The sequence below is a fragment of the Stegostoma tigrinum genome, chromosome 7 (assembly GCF_030684315.1).
Source record: "Stegostoma tigrinum isolate sSteTig4 chromosome 7, sSteTig4.hap1, whole genome shotgun sequence".
Classification (NCBI taxonomy): Eukaryota; Metazoa; Chordata; class Chondrichthyes; order Orectolobiformes; family Stegostomatidae; genus Stegostoma; species Stegostoma tigrinum.
This window is the reverse complement of record NC_081360.1, coordinates 50,663,633-50,683,009: the sequence shown is the minus strand read 5'-3', so window position 1 is coordinate 50,683,009 and position 19,377 is coordinate 50,663,633. Positions and strand designations below refer to the sequence as shown.

Sequence of the window (19,377 nt, the reverse complement as noted above, 5' to 3'; positions counted from 1 at the left end):
TCCACAGCCAGTTTCCAAACCCCAATAATTGTTGCAAGCCAAACTAAAACCCTGGTTCTGTGGCAGTCTGGCTCCACCCATTCATGCTGCTTCTACTGTTCCAACTTTAAAAAACCCAAGGCCTCACAAGCTGTTTACTGTATTGGCTTAGAAGAGACAACTTGATACCTATGGCTCAAATCCTCTAGGAGAAAATATACCTCTTAAAGCCATTGTATTGTCACACTGTGTACTTCCCCACTACCTCAGGACTATCCGCAATGCTTCAGAAATCTGAAGATTGAACATTGCAACAGTTATCCAAGCACTACACATGTCTGCATTTTTTTCCTGCTATTATTCTCAATAACATGCACAATTGTATATGGTAGGTATACAGTGGACAAAAACATGTTGTTATTAAAAAAAAAGTCCTTGAAAATTTGTTCTGGATAAGTACGTAAAATGCTGTACCACCTTACCCAAATGAATGCGAAGACTCAGTAAAATAACCAGGAAAGTTAAAGCTCCTTCAAGCATAGACCTTTCATGTTCTGTGTCAAGTGCTGAATTTTGATGCTGTGATGCCATTGTCAGTAAATCCACCACTTTAAATCTAGACAAAGAAACAAGATTCCACAGAAATGTTACACAGTCATTAGCAAATACACCTCTCTTTCTCACTCTTGTCTTGCACACTTCAGGACAATTTGTAAGAATACTAATTCAAGGGAAAAGTCAGCATTTATACACGAGTGTGCTGATGGGTTGGCAAGTGGTAGAGATATCGCTTGGTGAGCGCATCTATTAATATTGATTGACAGCTAACTGGAAGACTTTGTTTAAATTTTAAACCATGCAGGTTGACTCTGATTCTGTGGGCAAAGCCCTGACCAAATGAACCAATGAATTGCTGACAATCTGCATTGTTTAAATGTTAAACAGTAAGATTAGTGCTGATGTGCGGCCAGGCTTGGAACATGCCAGCTCTTTTCTTTTGGCAAAATTTCAGCAAAAAAAAGTAAATAAATAAATACCCTTTCCCCAAGTTTCTTCAGATACTTCTCAAAACTTGTGTATTTTCAAATACTCCTCAAGCATATAATTGCAAACCAGACATCTCAATGTTTCCAAGAACCATGAAGTCCAGGTTAGACTTTACCTGACACATCACTTAAAAGTACTCACCTTTCAAAAACAGATGAAACAAAATAATCTGGATCCAGTCTAGAAGCACAAATCTAAGGGAAAAGGATTCAAACGTTTTCAACTTATTTAATGGCAATCCTCAATAATTTAAAGAAAAATATTATGTTTTAAATATGCTGACTTAAAATTATGACACATACACTATATGAGCTGCAGCAAACTTCAAGATGTCAAATATAGGCATACCTGGAGAAGGAAGATATCTGGGTCAATCATAGAGTTGCAAAAGTGGGACTGAACATAGGTCATAGCCTGTCCTTTAATTTGCAGACCATTTCTAACCCACATGTTGCTGTGTATCTCCGAAAGACTTGCCTAGAAAAAGTGAATAGTCTTTCAGTTCTTAATTCACATTTACACTAATAAATTGAACAGAGTTTTAAAAATTTGCATTAACTTAAACTCAAGATTAATATGCAAGTCTCTGGGCTATCTATGCATTTAGAAGCTTTATTCTTAAATTCAGTTCTAAGAAATGTCACAAATAACATGGTTTTGAAAAGCTACCTTGGCTTTCACAACAGAGTAGGTTCTTTAAATACTTCAACATAAATTTGAATAATTTACTGAAAAACTCTTATTTACCAGTTGGGTGTTACCCTAGATACCTATGAAATAAAATAGCACAGAACCACGTCTCATTGAGATTTTTCCTGGTCCAAAAAAAAAGTGATCAGGTAATACCAATTACAACCAAGAACCTTAGGCAGGTCTTACATACGCAGGCACCCACAATATTTCATTGCTTGATAGAGTTCGTAGGCTGCTCCATAATTAAAGTATTGCTAAATGCTTCCAAATGCATAAGCGCTACATTCTCCACACTGTTCAAATTTGAAAAACACTTAGCATTTGTCCACTTTCAATTCTTTCACAGGAACATCAAAACAGGAATGGGCCACTCACCCCCTCAAGTTTGTTCTACCATTCAATGAGATCACGGCTGATCATTGGCCTAATTCCATACTCCTGCCTTTGATCCATATTCTTTAATAACTTAGATAAATTTAAATCAGCAATTGATTGACAAAAATTAACAACTGATCCAGCATCCACTGCTGTTTGCAGAGGAGTTCCAAACAACTGTCACCCTTCATGGGTAGAACATGTCTTCTGAATGGTCTAGTCCCAATTTTCAGAAATATGCCCCATAGCTGTAGAATCTCCAACCAGTGGAAATAGTTTCTTTATTTACCACTGCCTTTTCTTGTTAGTATCTTGAAGAATTCGCTCAGGTCACACCACAACCATTTAAATTCTGGAGGAAACAAGTGTAATTTATACAACCATGCCTCATAAACTTAACCACTGAAGTCCAGCTATCAATCTTATAAACTGGCGATGCAGTCTCTCCAAGGAGGATGTATCCTTCCTAAGGTGTGGTGCCCAGGTATGTTCACAAAGTGCAGTCTAACAAGGGTTTTGTATAACTTAGATATACCGGTCAGTAAATGGAATGCTGGCCTGTAATTCATTCTTAACAAGTTCACTCACTAAAATAACTCAATACACAGTTATTGCAACATCAAAAGATCACCTCTGGTATTGCTTTATCAATGGCGCCGACTAGATTTGTTAACACAACATAATAAACGCCCCAAAATGCTTTGGAACCATATCACGAATTCTTTACTTTCAACATCGTGGATTTACCTACAGTGCATGGACTGCAGTGTTTCCAAAAGGCAGCTCACCATCACCTCCTCCAGGAGATTTAAGGAAGGACAGTAAACGCTTGCGTAGCCAGCAATGTCCACATGCCATGATTGAGTACAAACAAAAATTCTCAGCATCGAAAAAACATCCAAATTTCTTTTTGTAAATTGAATATTATGACATGAAAATTAACAATACACGACAGTTCCAAATTTGGGTAGAGCTCTGCTTAACCAAAAATAAAATATTCCAAATCTTTCAGGATAAACATCAAAACGGGTGTTTTATTTCGGTCACACAGTTAATGTGATCTTCTCTCCCTCTAGAGGAAAAAAAAACTGAAAATCTACTGTTTGTAGATTTGTTTCACTTTCTCTCTCATTTTCTTTCTAGTGTAGGGACACAATGTTTTCACTTTCTGAATAATTAGCTGGATTGCTTACTTGAAAATGGTCCAGGTGATTTCAAGTACATTTTCACAAAAAAAAAAAAGTACAGGTATAATGTCACAGAATGAGAAAATGTAACTTTTGATCAGGAAGCATAGAAAAAAAGTATTTTTTGTTTAGAAAATCTGCAAATTGTATGGCTAGGTGTCTGAGGTTAGTTTAGATTAGATTCCCTAGAGTGTGGAAACAGGCCGTTTGGCCCAACAAGTCCACACCACCACTTGAAATATCCCACCCAGACCCATCCCCCTATAACCCACACATCCCTGAACACTACAGGCAAGTTAGCATGGCCGATCCACCTAGCCTGCACATCTTTGGGCTGTGGGAGGAAACTGGAGCACCCGGAGGAAACCCACGCAGACACGGGGAGAACGTGCAAACTCCACACAGCCAGTCACCCGAGGCTGGAATTGAACCCGGGTCCCTGGCACTGTGAGGCTGCAGTGCTAACCACTGAGCCATCGTGCCACCCTTGACTGAAGTAAACATTTTATAACATTTTAGAAAATAAAAAAAGATTATTGGGTAAATTAGCCATGCTGTTGTGAAATACAAAATATATCATTTGCTCAAAATGCTCTTTAGGAGATTGCAACTTCAGTTGAAGAATACAGAAGACAGGTTTTCTTTAAAAAAAAGTTGACCTTTTTTCTTTGCTTCATGTTCTCCTGACGGATCAGTCCAAATGGCCAAGAGGCCCTTGATAAAATCTCAACTTTATACCTGCTTTATTCACTTAATCCAACCCCACTGTAGAAATAATAGTGGCAAATTAGCACAGTTACATAAAAACAAGTCACCAGAAACAACTGCAACAAAACGGTTGGCAGGAGACACATCATATAAACTGAACGTGGTTGCAACAAGGACTTCAATACCAAATTGGTATCAATGGCATGCAACAATAAAAAGGTTAAAACACCTGAATTTGAAGTGGATGAACCATCATTTTCATTAGCATCTCTTGATCTGGCAGGAGTGAATCAAGATCCAATTGCTGACATCGGATAGCCTGTTAAATGGGAAAAGTGTTATAATACGTATTGTAGTTAAGTTCGCACATCCTTAAATCAATTATTTATCTCGAAATTAACATGACATTCAGAGTAACTTGGGAAGTTCGATTCAAATTGGCTCAGTGACAGGATTCAGGAGGGTGATGGCAGAAGGCTGTTTGGATAACAAGAGCCCAGAGGTGTATCATACAGATCAGTACCGGGTCCCTTACTGATTACGATATTCACAAACATTGTAGATGAGAGAGTGTCAACAGGATGATAAGTTTGTGAATGACACAACAATTGACAGGCTGGCAGTAAGGAGAAAGGTGTTAGGTTGCACGTGTGTATAAACTGATTGGTCAAAAAGGGGAGATCAGTGACAAATGGAAATTAACCCGGATAAATGAGGGGTGATGTGCATTAGAAGTAACAAGAGTCCGCAACCAAGAGATGTTGAGGAGATCTCAACTGTCATAACATTCACCCCATCACCTTCTTTCAAAATCCTCCTAACTTCTATTAGGTTACTCCTTAACCACCCATACAAGGCTAATCTCTCCTCAGAATTTACCACAAAATCCTGGTAACATTCCAATGTATATGCACTCTTGTTCCAAGGCCAATGGATCCTATCCTAAAACGTTTGGTGCCCAATCTGTATTTCATATGTGGTCTAATCAGAAAATGTGAAATGCTATGGCAAAGCTTCCTACCATTTTTATTATCACTGTTTAGACAAACTGACCAACATTCCATTAGATATTTTTAAGCTTGTTTTGTATATAACTATTACACTTCAGCCATGGGCCTCGAGCTCTAGGTTCTCACTGCCCATAATTTTCAACAAATCACAAGCTCAATTTGACCAATTTTTGTTCCAAGTGGATGGCCTTATACTTACACAGCTGCAAGTTTCACCAACTCACTAGATATATCAATGATGTTTTCTAACTTTCTGCTGCCACTTATACTGAGCCAATCCGGTGGCTCAGTGAATAGTACTGCTACCTCACAGCGCCAGGGACAAGGGTTCGATTTCGCCCTCTGGTAGCTGTCTGTATGGAGTTTGCACATTCTGCTCATGTCTGTGTGGGTTTCCTCCGCGTGCTCCAGTTTCCTCCCATTATCCAAAGATGTGCGGATTAGGTGGGTTGGCCATGCGAAATTGCTTCAGGATGTGTAGATCAGGTGGGTTTTTTGGGGGATGAGTCTAGGTGCGCTTTAGGGGGATGGATCTAGGTGTGATGCTTTGAGGGTTGCTGTGGGCTTGTGAGGCTGCAGGGTCTGTTTCCACACTGTAGGGATTCTACGATCTATGAACAAGTTTGGATATAGGGCTCTCTACTGAGTTATTAAATAATCAGTACCATTACATCACAGGAGTAGTTTTCAACATCACCATCTGGACATTCATCTGATCTTTATTCCAATGGCTTTAATACAAAAACCAGGCAGGTGTTATAACTGTCAAGTGATAAACTTTACCAAGTTCCTGCCTAGACAAAGTTATAAATTCTTCTGTAAATCTTAATGGTAACATTTGGATTACCATTATTCCCACTCTGTACATACAAAACAACATACACATTATTAGAAAAAACTGCTATAAAAGGCGATTTTGAATATATTATTCTGAAACTGACTTTACCTTGCTCAGAAACATAGCATAGTAACGATGAAGAGGCAAGTGAAATGTAACCTGGTTAGGTGCAGGCTAAACGAAAGAAGAAAAAAAAACTGATACTCCGATACCATATTTTCTTAAAGTTTAGTCATTACATAGTTGTAAACAACCATAGTTCCCAACATTACAAAATACTAATCCTTACAAATTCATGCAGGACAGTACTGTACATGGCAAAATAAATGTTTTTGTCTAGTTTGTTAAAATACTTAATCTAGCAAAAAAAAAGGATCACATTACAATTATTGCACAAAAATATCTGGGAATGTACAAGCCAAGGCATTACTAAGATTGCCTTTGGACAGTATTTACTGCAGACTGGTCAGATGCAGGCTTATGCTTATGATCATTCTGTTCTGGGCCATGCAATCATGGTGAAAGCGAATAACTAATAGTGTGTCTATACTCAAATAGGTTTTAATCCGAATGCAAAAAAAACCTGTCACAAGTATTCCTTGATAAGTCTTTTACAGGACATCCAGACAATCTTTGGGTACTGTTTAGTTGTTGGTTCCACAGCTTAAATCTGCACATAATTGTGGGAATGAATAGGTATTTCCAGGTAAAGGAATTCCTTCACCAATTAGTTTTTGTTTTTAAAAATCAAAACTTCCAATTTCTGGGCAGACACCTGAATTTTGCAACTTTGGCTCGAAATTATCAGTGTGAATATTTGCACCACAACACAACAGAATGCATTTGGATTACAAAAAGACATTCTGCTGCTGTTAAAATTAAAAGAGGCTTTTTAATAAAAATAATCTCTTGTCATCTTCAGCTCCACACTTTATTCATAAGTTCAGGCAAGAAATGAGTGGTTGGCCTTCAGATGTAACCTAACCCTTAAGACAGACAAATGGAAAGTCACTTTTCATTACATTAGGGCATCAGAATTCCATCACCTGCCTTTCTGGTACTAGGCATTTATGAAAATATTTATTTTATCTTTTACAACTGTCTGATTTTGGTATAAATTTTGTGACTGTTCCTGGCCCTAGAGTGCCAATACATCTTTCCTGAGGCATGGTATCCAAAACTGGACATCAAATTCTCACTGGATACAGGCCCCATAAAACTTAAGTTTAGCTTGATCATTTTTGACATCCAATTCACTTGAGATAAAAGGTCAACATTCCAGTCACTCCTTCATGTTGTGGAACTTGAAAAATCACGGTCAAGTGCTTTGTCTCTGAACTTGTCACTCAATTGGACATAGCATTTTAAAAAGATTCAGTCCTGGTAAGTGAAGTTGTATTAAAAAAATCTGAAGCAGTAAAGTTTGTTCACACTCAATGCCAGTGTACACTGGAATCCAGTGTGGCAGGAAAATCCATTCAATGAGTGGGACTACAAATTAAAAAGAGGTACTATGACATGCTCCAGGTGTAATATTACTAATAATGCCAGTGTTCTGTTGAAGATTCTCAATGGATCAACTGCTGAGCAATTCCAGTCAACGATTCTATAAAATGTCTCTGAGGAATGTCAAAGTGCCGCAGTTGGCATTGAATGCCTACTGATGAACAGGTCTAGGCGAATGATGCTTCCATTAAGTGAAACATGCATAATATATTAACCTGCTAGTAATTCACATCCTGCCTTACGTCAAGGTATTTAGCTATTACAGAGAGTAACTTGCTAAGTATCTCAGTAAAAGGACTTTGATCATGTACTCATTATTTTCCCCATCACCTAAAAGAAACAAAAAAATATAAAAAGGTCCTGCTTAGAATATTCTCCCAATTTGCAATTTAGGAAGCAATGTCGTCTCTGTTTTATCCTCCACTACACTGGATACTTTGCCACACACCATTCCAATATATCCGCTTCAATACTTGCACGGTATTAGGCTGCTGAGCACAAAACAAGATTTTGCAGATTTGAACTAGTTATTCCAATTTTAGATAATCATTAACTGGCCACGCAGGAAAACATCAATGTCAAAACAGCACATAATTGGAACTAAGAGATAATGGGAACTGCAGATGCTGGAGAATCCAAGATAAAGTGTGGAGCTGGATGAACACGGCAGGCCAAGCAGCAGAGGAGCACAAAAGCTGACGTTTTGGGCCTAGACCTTCATCAGAAAAAGGGGGATGGGGATAGGACTCTGAAATAAATGGGGAAAGAGGGGGAGGCAGACTGAAGATGGATAGAGGGGAAGATAAATGGAGAAGAGATTATAGGTGGGGAAGTAGGAAGGGGATAGGTCAGTCCAGGGAGTATGGACAGGTCAAGGGGGCAGGATGAGGTTAGTAGGTAGGAAATGAAGGTGCGGCTTGAGGTGGGAGGAGGGGATAGGTGAGAGGAAGAACAGGTTAGGGAGGCGGAGACAAGCTGGGCTGGTTTTGGGATGCAGTGGCGGGGGGGGGGGGGGAAGCGATTTTGAAGCTGGTGAAATCCACATTGATACCATTGGGCTGCATGGTTCCCAAGCAGAATAGGAGTTGCTGTTCCTGTAATCTATGGATGGCATCATTGTGGCACTGCAGGAGGCCCAGGATGGACAATGTCATCTAAGGAATGGGAGGGGGAGTTGAAATGGTTCATGACTGGGAGGTGCAGTTGTTTATTGCAAACCGAGCGTGGGTGTTCTGCAAAAATGTTCCCAAGCCTCCGCTTGGTTTCCCCAATGTAGAGAAAGCCACAACGGGTACAGCAGATGCAGTATACCACATTGGCAGATGTGCAGGTGAACATCTGCTTGATGTGGAAAGTCATCTTGGGGCCTGGAATTGGGGGGTGGGGGGGGGGGGGGGGGGGGGGAGGGGGGGGCGGTGGTGTGGGGGCAAGTGTTGCAGGGGAAAATGCCAGGTGTGGTGGGGTCGAAGAGGTGTGTGGAGCGGACAAGGGAGTCCCGGAGACAGTGGTCTCTCCAGGAGGCAGACAAGGGTGGGGATGGAAAAATGTCTTTGGTGGTGGGGTAGGATCGTAGATGGTGGAAGAAGTGTCAGAGGATGATGCGTTGTATCTGGAGGTTGGTGGGGTGGTATGTTAGGACGAGGGGGATTCTCTTTTGGTGGTTATTGTGAGGACGGAGTGTGAGGGATGAGTTGCGGGAAATGCAGGACACAGGTCGAGGGCATTCTCAACCACTGTGGGGGAGAGGGGTGGGGGGAAATGTTGTGGTCCTTGAAGAACGAGGACATCTGGGACGTACGAATGGAATGCCTCATCCTGGGAGCAGATGCGGCGGAAGCAAAGGAATTGGGAATAGGGGATTGAATTTTTGCAGGGAGGTGGTGTATTCTGTGGGAGTCGGTGGGCTTGAAATGGACATCGGTTTCTAGGTGGTTGCCCGAGATGGAGACAGAGGTCCTGGAAGGTGAGGGACGTGTTGGAGATGGTCCAGGTGAACTTGAGGTTGGGGTAGAGGGTATTGGTGAAGTGGATGAACTGTTTGAGCGCCTCTTGGGAGCACAAGGCGACAAATATTTACAAGTGTGTTTTGATCCTGTCAGGCAAACAGTGTCATCATTATGGAGACCCAAATGAACTATATCCTGGGACATTACCTATGGAATGATTTCCTAGAAAATTTGGAGACATGGAATAGCACATCACCATGTAGCTAAGAAAATGGATTTTGTTAAATAGAAAACTTAAATTAATAAACATACTTGCTTTCTCCCCCCCTCAAAGCTCTCAATTCAGCAACGTGCATTGTTAAACGCAAATTACAGCTTAATTAGCCCCACACATTAATTTTCAATTAACAAAATTCATACATACAAAATATATTTTGCAAATACATTACTCCATTTCATCAGTACCTCATCTACAAAATTAATAGCATCAAACCAATCTTGCAATGCATCCAGACAGTATCTGACCACAGTTCTGGTGTATTCCTGTGTCTCCTACAAAGGAATTCACAAAAAATTTCTTGTCAAATTATAAGATTTTAAGTTCAGTTCAGCCAAGCAATGATATTCCTAAAAAAATCAGCATGTGTTAGTTTATCAAAAACTTCTTAATTTCACCCCTACAATTAGTTTCCTGATTCTTACAGCCTCGTGTGTTGCTTGGCATCGCACATCCACTAAGGCAACTGAATGATTACATTAAAAAAACCAAGTAAATGTCTCCTGCCCGCTTCTTTATTTTGGGACGAACCTGTACTCATCCCAACTTCTACTTTATGCCAGCATCGCTTCTCTGGACTCATTCAGGTAGTAGATACTACTGATCATTTTCCACTTGCCAAAAATTAACATTTTGATCTCAAAATCCAGATGTAACCATTGATAAGTTCAGGTGGAGTTGATCCTCGTTCTCAGTTATTTATCGCTCCACAATATTAATCAACTCGTATTCCGCTTGGGAACCCTGCAGCCCAATGGTGTCAATGTGGACTTCACAAGCTTCAAAATCGCCCCCTCCCCCACTGCATCTCAAAACCAGCCCAGCTAGTCCCTCCCGCCCCCCACCACTGCATCCCTAAACCAGCCCAGCTTGTCCCTGCCTCCCTAACCTGTTCTTCCTCTCACCTATCCCCTCTTCCGACCTCAATTTCTTACCTACTAACCTCATCCTGTCGTTGACCTGTTCGTCCTCCCTGGACTGACCTATCCCCTCCCTACCTATACTCTCCTCTCCATCTTCGGTCCGCCTCCCCCTCTCTCCCTATTTATTCCAGAACCCTCATCCCATCCCCCCTCTCTGAAGGAGGGTCTAGGCCCAAAACGTCAGCTTTTGTGCCCCTGGGGTGCTGCGTGGCCTGCCGTGTTCATCCAGCTCCACACTGTTGTTATCTTGGATTCTCCAGTAGCTGCATTCTGATATTCCCATTATCTCTGATCACAATATTAATCCTACTGACTTGTCATTTAACAAAATATCGAAATAGTTTAAATAGTCATATGCTCAGGCCTCAAAACATTCTTTAATGGCAACTAAATCTTTGTTCTAATGTGATGACCAAACTAAGAAAATTACAGCACAGGAACAGGCCCTTTGGCTCTCCATGCTTGCGCCAATCGAGATTCTCTGTCCAAACCTATCATCTATTTTCTAAGGGTCTGTATTTCTTTGCTCCCTGCCCATCCATGTACCTGTCCAAATACATCTTAAAAGACACTATCGTGTCTGCGTCTACCACCTCCGCTGGCAACACGTTCCAGGCACCCACTGTCTGTTTAAAGAACTTTCCACGCACATCTCCCATAAACTTTCCTCCTCTCACTTTGAAATTACTTTCCACTGCGTACGTAAAAAGGCCCTTCATAGCTCTGAAATGGACTTTCTGCCCTGCTACATCTAAAAACCTCTGTGCGATTACATATAGAACACTAAAATAAAATTCCTTCAAACCTACATTTTCAAATTTGAAAAGCTCAACTTAGCCTTTCACATGACATTGCAAACAAAAAAAGTATTACATACTGCCTCTAGCACCTGAGCAACCTTTCTTAAAAAGGTCTGGGGGGACTGTAACAGAATGCAGTACCTACAAGTATGGCTAATCAAATCCCTAAAAAGATTCAAAAACATAGTTGCTGGAAAAGCTCAGGAGGTCTAGCAGCATCAGTGAAGGAGAAAACAAGAGTTAACGTTTCAGGTCCAGTGACCCTTCCTCAGAACACAGGACGCAATGTATTTCACAAACATAACTGTTATTGCAACCAATTGTCTTTATTGACTTTTATGACACTGATCAGCCTGTTTCAAACTCCATTGAACTCTAACTTCTTGACCTTCTGAATCCAAACTTTAGAATGATAAAATTGTACTTGGACTTTATCTGCAGCTTTAAATACCTTGACTTGACAGTACAGTTTCTGGAAACTGGAGGTTGCCCAGCATCTAACTAATTGTCCTTCTGTGACCTCAGTCCCCTTATAACATTTCTTTGCCCCTTCCATGCACTAAGTGACAATCACATGATATCACCCTCTGTAATTTTTGTGAAACTCTTTGTAAAAGCCTTTTGCAAAGCAAAGTGCACTTATTTGCATGGGAAAGTGGAGTCAAGCTAAAGTCAGCCATGATCTAACAGAATGACAGGGCAGGCTCAAGCAGCAGAATGGCCTACTCCTGATCCAATGTTAATCTACTTCCAGCCCAGTATGTTACTTGCGGAAAAATTTGTCTTTATTCATAATAGCATAGTACAGGTGGTAATTTAACCCCTCGTGCCTGTTCAGACACTGCACGAGATCATGGCTGATCTGTCATCTAAATCCAAATACCTGCCTTTAATTTAATATCTTTGGGTTTTAAAGAAAAAAATTAAAATTAATTGATCTAGCATAATTTGCCACTATAGAAGAAAGATCCAAACTATTTAACCCAAAATGTTGCTAAAGTCTTTCCTAATTTAACTCCCCAAAGTCTAAGAACCAGGTTTACGCCACCAGCCAGCTCCTTAATCTCCTAAATATGACCCAAGTTTACATTACCTCCTAATTTAACCTGGGACCATTGTGATAATACTACAATGCACTCTTTTCAAGATCAATACATTCTCCTTGAAGGGGTTTTATCCAGAACTTCTCTCGGCACTCTATGTGTGGTCTAACCAGGACTTTGTACCGCTGAAACACCATATAAATGTTCCTGTATTCTAGTCCTCCTATACAATGGCTACATTTTTCATTAATCTTTGATTATTTTTGTACATCTGCACATGACACTTTAATGATCTACGCACCTGGCTACTCAGTAAATGAATCTACAAAGTATACTAGCCTCTTTAAATTCGACCTCACATTTGCCTAGATTGAAAACTATATGCCACACAGTCTTACTTCCTTAAATCTTTAACATCTTACAATTTTATTTTTGTGAACACAGTAATTAAAATGATGCCCATTTTTTGAAATATTCAATCTATGACTTTCGACCCCATTAATAAATAAAGCGAATTGTTGAGAGTCCAAGACCAATGTCTGAAGAATACCTCAATCTTTCACAGCCTACCAATTACAACAGCTGCCAATTTATTTGTTCTTAATCTCCTGCCACGAAGCCAATTCCATAAATTAGATCAATAAAAATTGCCTTCCATTCCATCATTCAGCTTTAGCTAACACGATATCTTCTGGAAATCTAGAAAAACAACATCCATGGATGCCTCCCACTCAGTTTTTCAAAAGAACTTCAATTACACATCATACAAGGCAAAAAGTTGTTATTTTTCTAAGTGAATATAATAAACAATATCGGTGGTATGATTTTGCCTTTATTATGTAAAAAAAGACAAGTGACTGTGCAAAATGTCACAATCCACTCCAACAGTTCTATCTGCTGAACTTTACTAAACTACAGGACTTCCCTCAACCTTTTGCTGAACCATTTACAACTTTCTAAATATTAATTCACTCAACTCAGATCTTTGTTACTTCTCCATTTTTTCCTGATTATTTTATCCTCCACTGAATGCCATTATATTTTTAAAACTTCTCCCAGCTATATCATGTTATTGCCTTACTGAGCTTTTGACATGCTTTATGTAGCCTTGATTTTCTGTTCACAAAGCGATGCAAATCCTATTTCCATCCATGCATGCATTTTATGCTCCTTTCTAACTTTTACAAATAGCTATTTGAACATTATCAGCAAGCCCATTTAGCAACATAGATCATTGAAACTAACTCTTGTCTTTTACTTATCATTTTCTCAATCATATTTTAGATATAAGATATACAATATAAAAACATCTCTCACTTCTGACAATAGGTATGTGCCTTAAATGCCATTCTGTTATTCAAATATTGACAAATCTATGTTACTTCAGCATTTTGTTTTTATTCAGTTTTTATTAATTCTGTGTTCAACATCATGCAATTCACCTTGCAATGAGTTGAGAGAACAAAATCATTATCACGTTCAAGTACGTCAAACACATTGAGGAACAAAGACCACAAATCTGATCATTCATCCTGGCAGATTATCAGTGTGCTGTTCCATGATTAATGAAATTCAATTATGTATATTCCAGTAATTGTTCAGACATTATTTCTGCACTGAACATGATTTCAGATTTTAAATGCCTTGAAAATAGGACATAGTAATATCTTACCCTAATTTTACAATGTGTTAAAAGTCCCCACATTGGTTGTGCACAGGCTTCTAATTCTGCTGCAAATGCAGCATAGTACGTTTGAGACTCAAATTCTACGTGTTCATTTAACTCTCGTTTGTTTAAATTCATTCCTAGAAAAAATTGAATAAACAAGATGACAATGCAATTCAAACAATGTAATCAGTCTAAAACAAGTCAATTGTTGAGAGTTTATTATCACATTAGTATCATTGACAAATTGCAAGATTTGACCACTGGTTTTATTACTTAGACAAGAAGGTCTTGAGATATAGGAGCAGAATTAGGCTATTCTGCTCGGAGTTTGCTCTGCGAGTCAGTCAATCATAGCTGATATATTTCTTAACCTCATCCTCCTGCCTTTTCCCTATTAGCTTTGATTCCCTTACTAATCAAGAAACCATCTCTCTCAAAAACAAACATTCTTTCAAAAGCCATTGAGTACAGAGTATATTTGAAAAAGTGATGAACTTGGAGTGCTATGGAGTTAGGGCTGGAGAATGGACTAGCTGGGTAATTTTTTGGGGAGCCCAAATAGACACAATGTGTCGAATAGAATTTTACAGTGCAGAAGGAATCTAAGTGCAACATATGTATTATCAAGCACTAATATTGTAGATGTTCAAACTAAATTGGAAACAGTGATTACGTGGCATTTAGTCCCACAAACTTTTCCACACACAGTTAAAAATAAAAATCACAATACATGTACTTTCTTTGTGTATGTTTTGATAAATGTCATAGAAAGGGAGATCATAAGAAATAGGAGTAACAGTAGGCCATTAAACACCCTGAGGCAGCTGTATTAAGATCATGGTGCATCAGACTATAGCCTAAACTCCACTTTCACCTGCTCACCCATAAATCTCATCTCCTTTGTCTATCATAACATCTACAATTCATCCTTGAATCTACTTATTGATCAAACCTCCAATGTTCTATGCAGAACAGAATTCCAAAGTTTAACAGCCTCAGAAGAAAAAGTTCTTCACCTCCATCTTGACTACGAAATCCCTTATTTTCAAACTGTGCTGTTTCAATCTTGACTCCACCTAGAGGGGAAACATTATTGCTGTATCCATTTTTTTTAAATCATCACGTACTGAAATAGTGAAAAGCTTTTTCTGAACAAGCGGTACTGGCAGATCACAGCAAGCAAGGGATGTACAAATTATAAAGACTTAGAGGCACATAGGTTACATTATTGGAGGATAGAGTCCATTCAACAGTCCGATAACAGCCGGAAAAAGAGGCTGTTCCTAAACATGCTCGGAATCGGAATCTTCTGCCCGAGAGAAGAAGTTGTAGGAGCTCGTTATCAGGGTGCGATGGGTCTTTGATGATGTTAGCCGCCTTTCCGTGGCATCAAGCCTTGGTCTGTGAATGGTCTGGGCTACGCACACCTCCTTGTGTAGTTTCTTACAATCCTGGGCAGAGCAGTTGCCATACTATGCCATAATGCACTTGGACAGTATGCTTTCAATGGTGCATTTGTAGAAGCTGGTGAGGGACTTTATGGACATGCCAAATTTCCTCAACCGCCTGGAGGAAGAGGTGTTGTGCCTTCTTGACTGTTCAATAACATGAGAAGACCAGAACAAGTTGGTTGTTATTGTCACTCGAGGAACTTGATGCTCTTCACTCTCTCAACCTCCGTTTCATTGATGTACATGGGGACATGTTCTCCTCCTTTCTTTCTGAAGGCATTCTAAAGACATATTTTTTAGTTTTGCTGACGTCGAGACACAGATTGTTTTCATTGCATCACGTCACCAAGCCCTCTATCTCCCTTCTGTACTTCGACTCATCATTGTTAGATATCCATCCCATGACGGTGGTATCATCAGGAAACTTGCAGATAGTGCGTGCTTGGAATTTTGCAACAGAGTCGTAACGTGTACAGGGAGTACAGTAGGGGGCTCAGGGTATACCCTTTGGGGACTCCCGTGTTGAGTGTTATTTGGAGGAGGTACGGTTAACTAACCTCACCAATTGTGGCCTATGGGTCAGAAAGTTGAGGATCCAGTTACAGAAGGCAGAGCCGAGACTGAGGTCACGGAGCTTTGAGAACAGTTTGGTGGGGAGAATGGTGTTGAAGGCAGAGTTGTAGTCAATGAGCAGAAGTCTGACGTAGGTGTCTTTGGTGTCCAGATGTTCCAGGGATGAGTGCAGGGCTAGGGATATGGCATCCTCTGAGGAAACTGCAGGGGCTCGAAGCAGGTTGGGAGAATGGAGTTGACATGGGCCATGGCCAGCCTCTAAGTGTTTCATGATTCTTGAAGTCAAAGCTAATGGGCAGTAGTTAAGGTGCACCACATGTGTTTTCTTTGGTGTCGGGTTCATGGTGGTCTTCTTGAAGCAGGTGGAGACTTCAGCTTATCGAAGGGAGAGGTTGAAGACATTGGTGAATACGTCCGTAGTTGGCCTACACAGGATCTGAGTGCTCAGCTGGGGACACCGTTCAGGCCCACCACTTTAGTCGGGTTGACTTCCAGGAAGACTGACCGGACTTCTGAAGCATTGACAGAGGGACAGGTGTATCTGGGTCTGTTCAGGCAAGCGTTGCCATGCTGGTGGTCTTCTGCTCAAAATCAAACATAGAAAGCTATTTCATTTTGTATCCCCTAATGGTGTTTCAGCCTTGTCATAGATGGTGGGAGTCTGTTGTTTGGGAGATCTGGGCCTCTAACTTGGTCCAGTACTGCCTCTTGGCCTCTGGCTTTGTGGAGATCAATCAAGTCATGACGTGAGAAATCAGAGGTGTAGGTCATTCAACCCCTCAAGCCTGTCCTGTCATTCAATAAGTTCATGGTTATCAATCCCAGGCCTCAACACCTCTCATTCCAGCACATTATAATGCTCAACACCTCAATTTTAAAAAGTCTATCCACATCCTCTTTAAATACTTTGTGATCTAGCCGCTACAATTCTGAGGTAGAGAATTTCAGTCACTACTCTCTGGGAGAAGAAATTCCTTCACATCTCAGTGTGGAGTGTATCCTTCTTGTGTAACTTTGCCCCTCAGTTCAAGACTCCCTATCACTGGAAACACCATCTCAACATCTACCCTGTGACAACTGCTCAGAATCTTGTACACTTCTAGACTCATCTCAGGAATCAGTCCAATTAATCTCTTCGTACTGCCTCCAATGCCAACTTTTATATGGGGCCAACACAGCCTTACTACATCCTAACAGAATCTATCTTTCAACACAATCACTTCACATTCTTCTACACTCCAAATCAATAACAATCCAAACTATTACACCTTTCCTCAAAAAAGGCAACCCCTGCTCATTTCAGGAATTGGCTAAGTTAATCTTCTCTGAACGGTTCCAATGCAATGCAACATCGCAGTGAAGCTGTCTGGGCAAAGTGTCCAGCAGTCGCCATCAGTATGAAGCACTCTGGGAAGGGTATCCTGCAACAGCATGACAGTAAGCAATCTGGGAAAAGTGACGAGGGTCAAGAAGGAACGGCAAGTTGGGTGAGTAAGGTCAGGTGAGTATTTATACTATTTAAAATCACTGAAAGATTGTAAGATCTTTATTTTGGGTTTATAGTTTGTAGAAGGCAATAGTGCAGAGGTCCAGAGAAGGGCCCTAGTGTAAGTGATATTATTTGACTTTATGGGCAACATAAGAGTCAAATTTAAAGGGGTAAGGCATGGACGGAGAGTTCAAGGTCATGGCATACTCCTGCTCAATGTGAGAAGTCAGGCATAGTTCCAGCACCTTGGACAAGAACGTACACAGGATATTTGGAACTGGAATAGCAGCTGGTGACACTCTGGAGCATCGGAGGGTGAGAATATTATACAAAGCAAGTATAGTGAGAGGGGTGGTCACTCCCAAGACACTAAAACGACAGAAAAGATGACCACCAGTCAGAGTAAGAGGATTAGAGTGGTGGTGCTGAAACCGCCTCTGGCCATTCCCAGCAAAATAGTTGCTGGGGGTACAGCCTCTCAAAGGAATGTAGCAACAGCCAAGTTTGTTGCACCCTAGTTGGCTTGGTTGTACATGGGAGGAGGAATAAATGTGATTGGACTACATGTTGAATTTTCAATACTAAGGGGAATAGATAAAATGTTTCTGCAGCCACAAACAACACTTCAGAATATTGCATCCCAGCTGTTAAAGTCAAGTAGGTCTCAGAACAGCTGCAGGATATTCTGGAGTGGGCGATTTAACAGCCAGTGTTCATGGTTTACATTGGTTTTAAAACAAAATAAAACCAGAGAGAACACCTAAAAGCAAAGTACAGGTAGTTCTGCTATATCACTTGTTTTGTGAACACAGATTGGCTATAACTTGATTGATTGATGAATAGTGGACACTGTTTGGAAAACACAAATTTTCTGGTTTACAGATATTGTAATTTCCCTGTAACGTGATTTTCAGTAACAATATTCTATGGCGCAAGGTCACACAACTATGTTACAGGACAACTACCTGTAGAGAGAGTTAGGAAGCAAGTTAACAAGTAGGGCCTCAAAAGGTAGCGATCTCACAATTACTGAGAACATCTCAGTCAGCATTAAGAGATTGAGATCAAAAGCAAAAACCTTAAAGTCTCAAGGCCTGTGGATTCTGTTTTAGATAAAAGCTCATTAATTAAGAACAGTTAAACTGGAGAGAGCAGAGAAATGGAATAAGTTTGCCGAACTCGGGTACAGAGAAACTGGGTGCCCTGACACAGCAAACAAAGAACACTGGTACACAGTTGAAGAAAAAGTAGTCTTGATTTTAAGATGTAGACAATGTTACATTTTTTTCCTCAGAGAGCTACTTCTCTTTAGAATTTTCTTCCCCAAAAGAGAAAAAATGTGCAGACTGGGTCATTGAGTTAGATAGGTTTATGATAGATAAAGGAGGGCAGAAAATTTGGGACACACAGATAAGAAAGTCAACAATGATGTATTGAAACTAAAATAGAAATTTCCAGAGAAACTCAGCAGATCTGACAGCATTTGTGGAAAGAAAGCGAAGTTAATGTTTTGGGTCCAGTGATGATTCTTCAGAGCAGGAAGGAGGTAGAAGCAGGCTGTACGCTATTGGGGGAAACTAATCAGTTTAGACTTTGTGAGGGGAGATCCCCAGAGGAGGTTATCAGCCAATGCGGACTCAACCTGATGTTTGATGGTGCAGTCATAGTCCAGGGAAGATAGGTAAAAGGTGTCTGAGAGCTGGAGCTCAGTCTCCGCAATGTACAGATCTATACACCACGCTTGATTATGAATTTTATTTTTAATTTTACTGAATTGGTAGAGAAGGCTCGAAGGGCCAAGCTGGATATTCCAGATTCCAAAAGTAAAGTTCCCAACTGGGCTACAGAAAGAAGACATTATTC

At 40.3% G+C, this 19,377-nt stretch overlaps 1 protein-coding gene across 4 annotated transcripts in view; it reads right to left on the bottom strand.

Annotated features, from left to right (window-relative positions):
* Window positions 1-19,377, bottom strand: part of ubr3 (ubiquitin protein ligase E3 component n-recognin 3) — a 311,396-nt gene that overhangs the window by 223,180 nt on the left and 68,839 nt on the right. For all 4 annotated transcript variants that reach the window (XM_048535342.2, XM_048535343.2, XM_048535344.2 and 1 more), the window contains exons 10-16: window positions 14,005-14,138; window positions 9,755-9,841; window positions 5,946-6,011; window positions 4,219-4,308; window positions 1,375-1,503; window positions 1,168-1,220; window positions 462-595 (exon numbers count right to left, since the gene is read on the bottom strand). In XM_048535342.2, coding sequence (XP_048391299.1) covers window positions 462-595; window positions 1,168-1,220; window positions 1,375-1,503; window positions 4,219-4,308; window positions 5,946-6,011; window positions 9,755-9,841; window positions 14,005-14,138 — 693 coding nt within the window. The remainder of the gene's footprint in view (window positions 1-461; window positions 596-1,167; window positions 1,221-1,374; window positions 1,504-4,218; window positions 4,309-5,945; window positions 6,012-9,754; window positions 9,842-14,004; window positions 14,139-19,377) is intronic.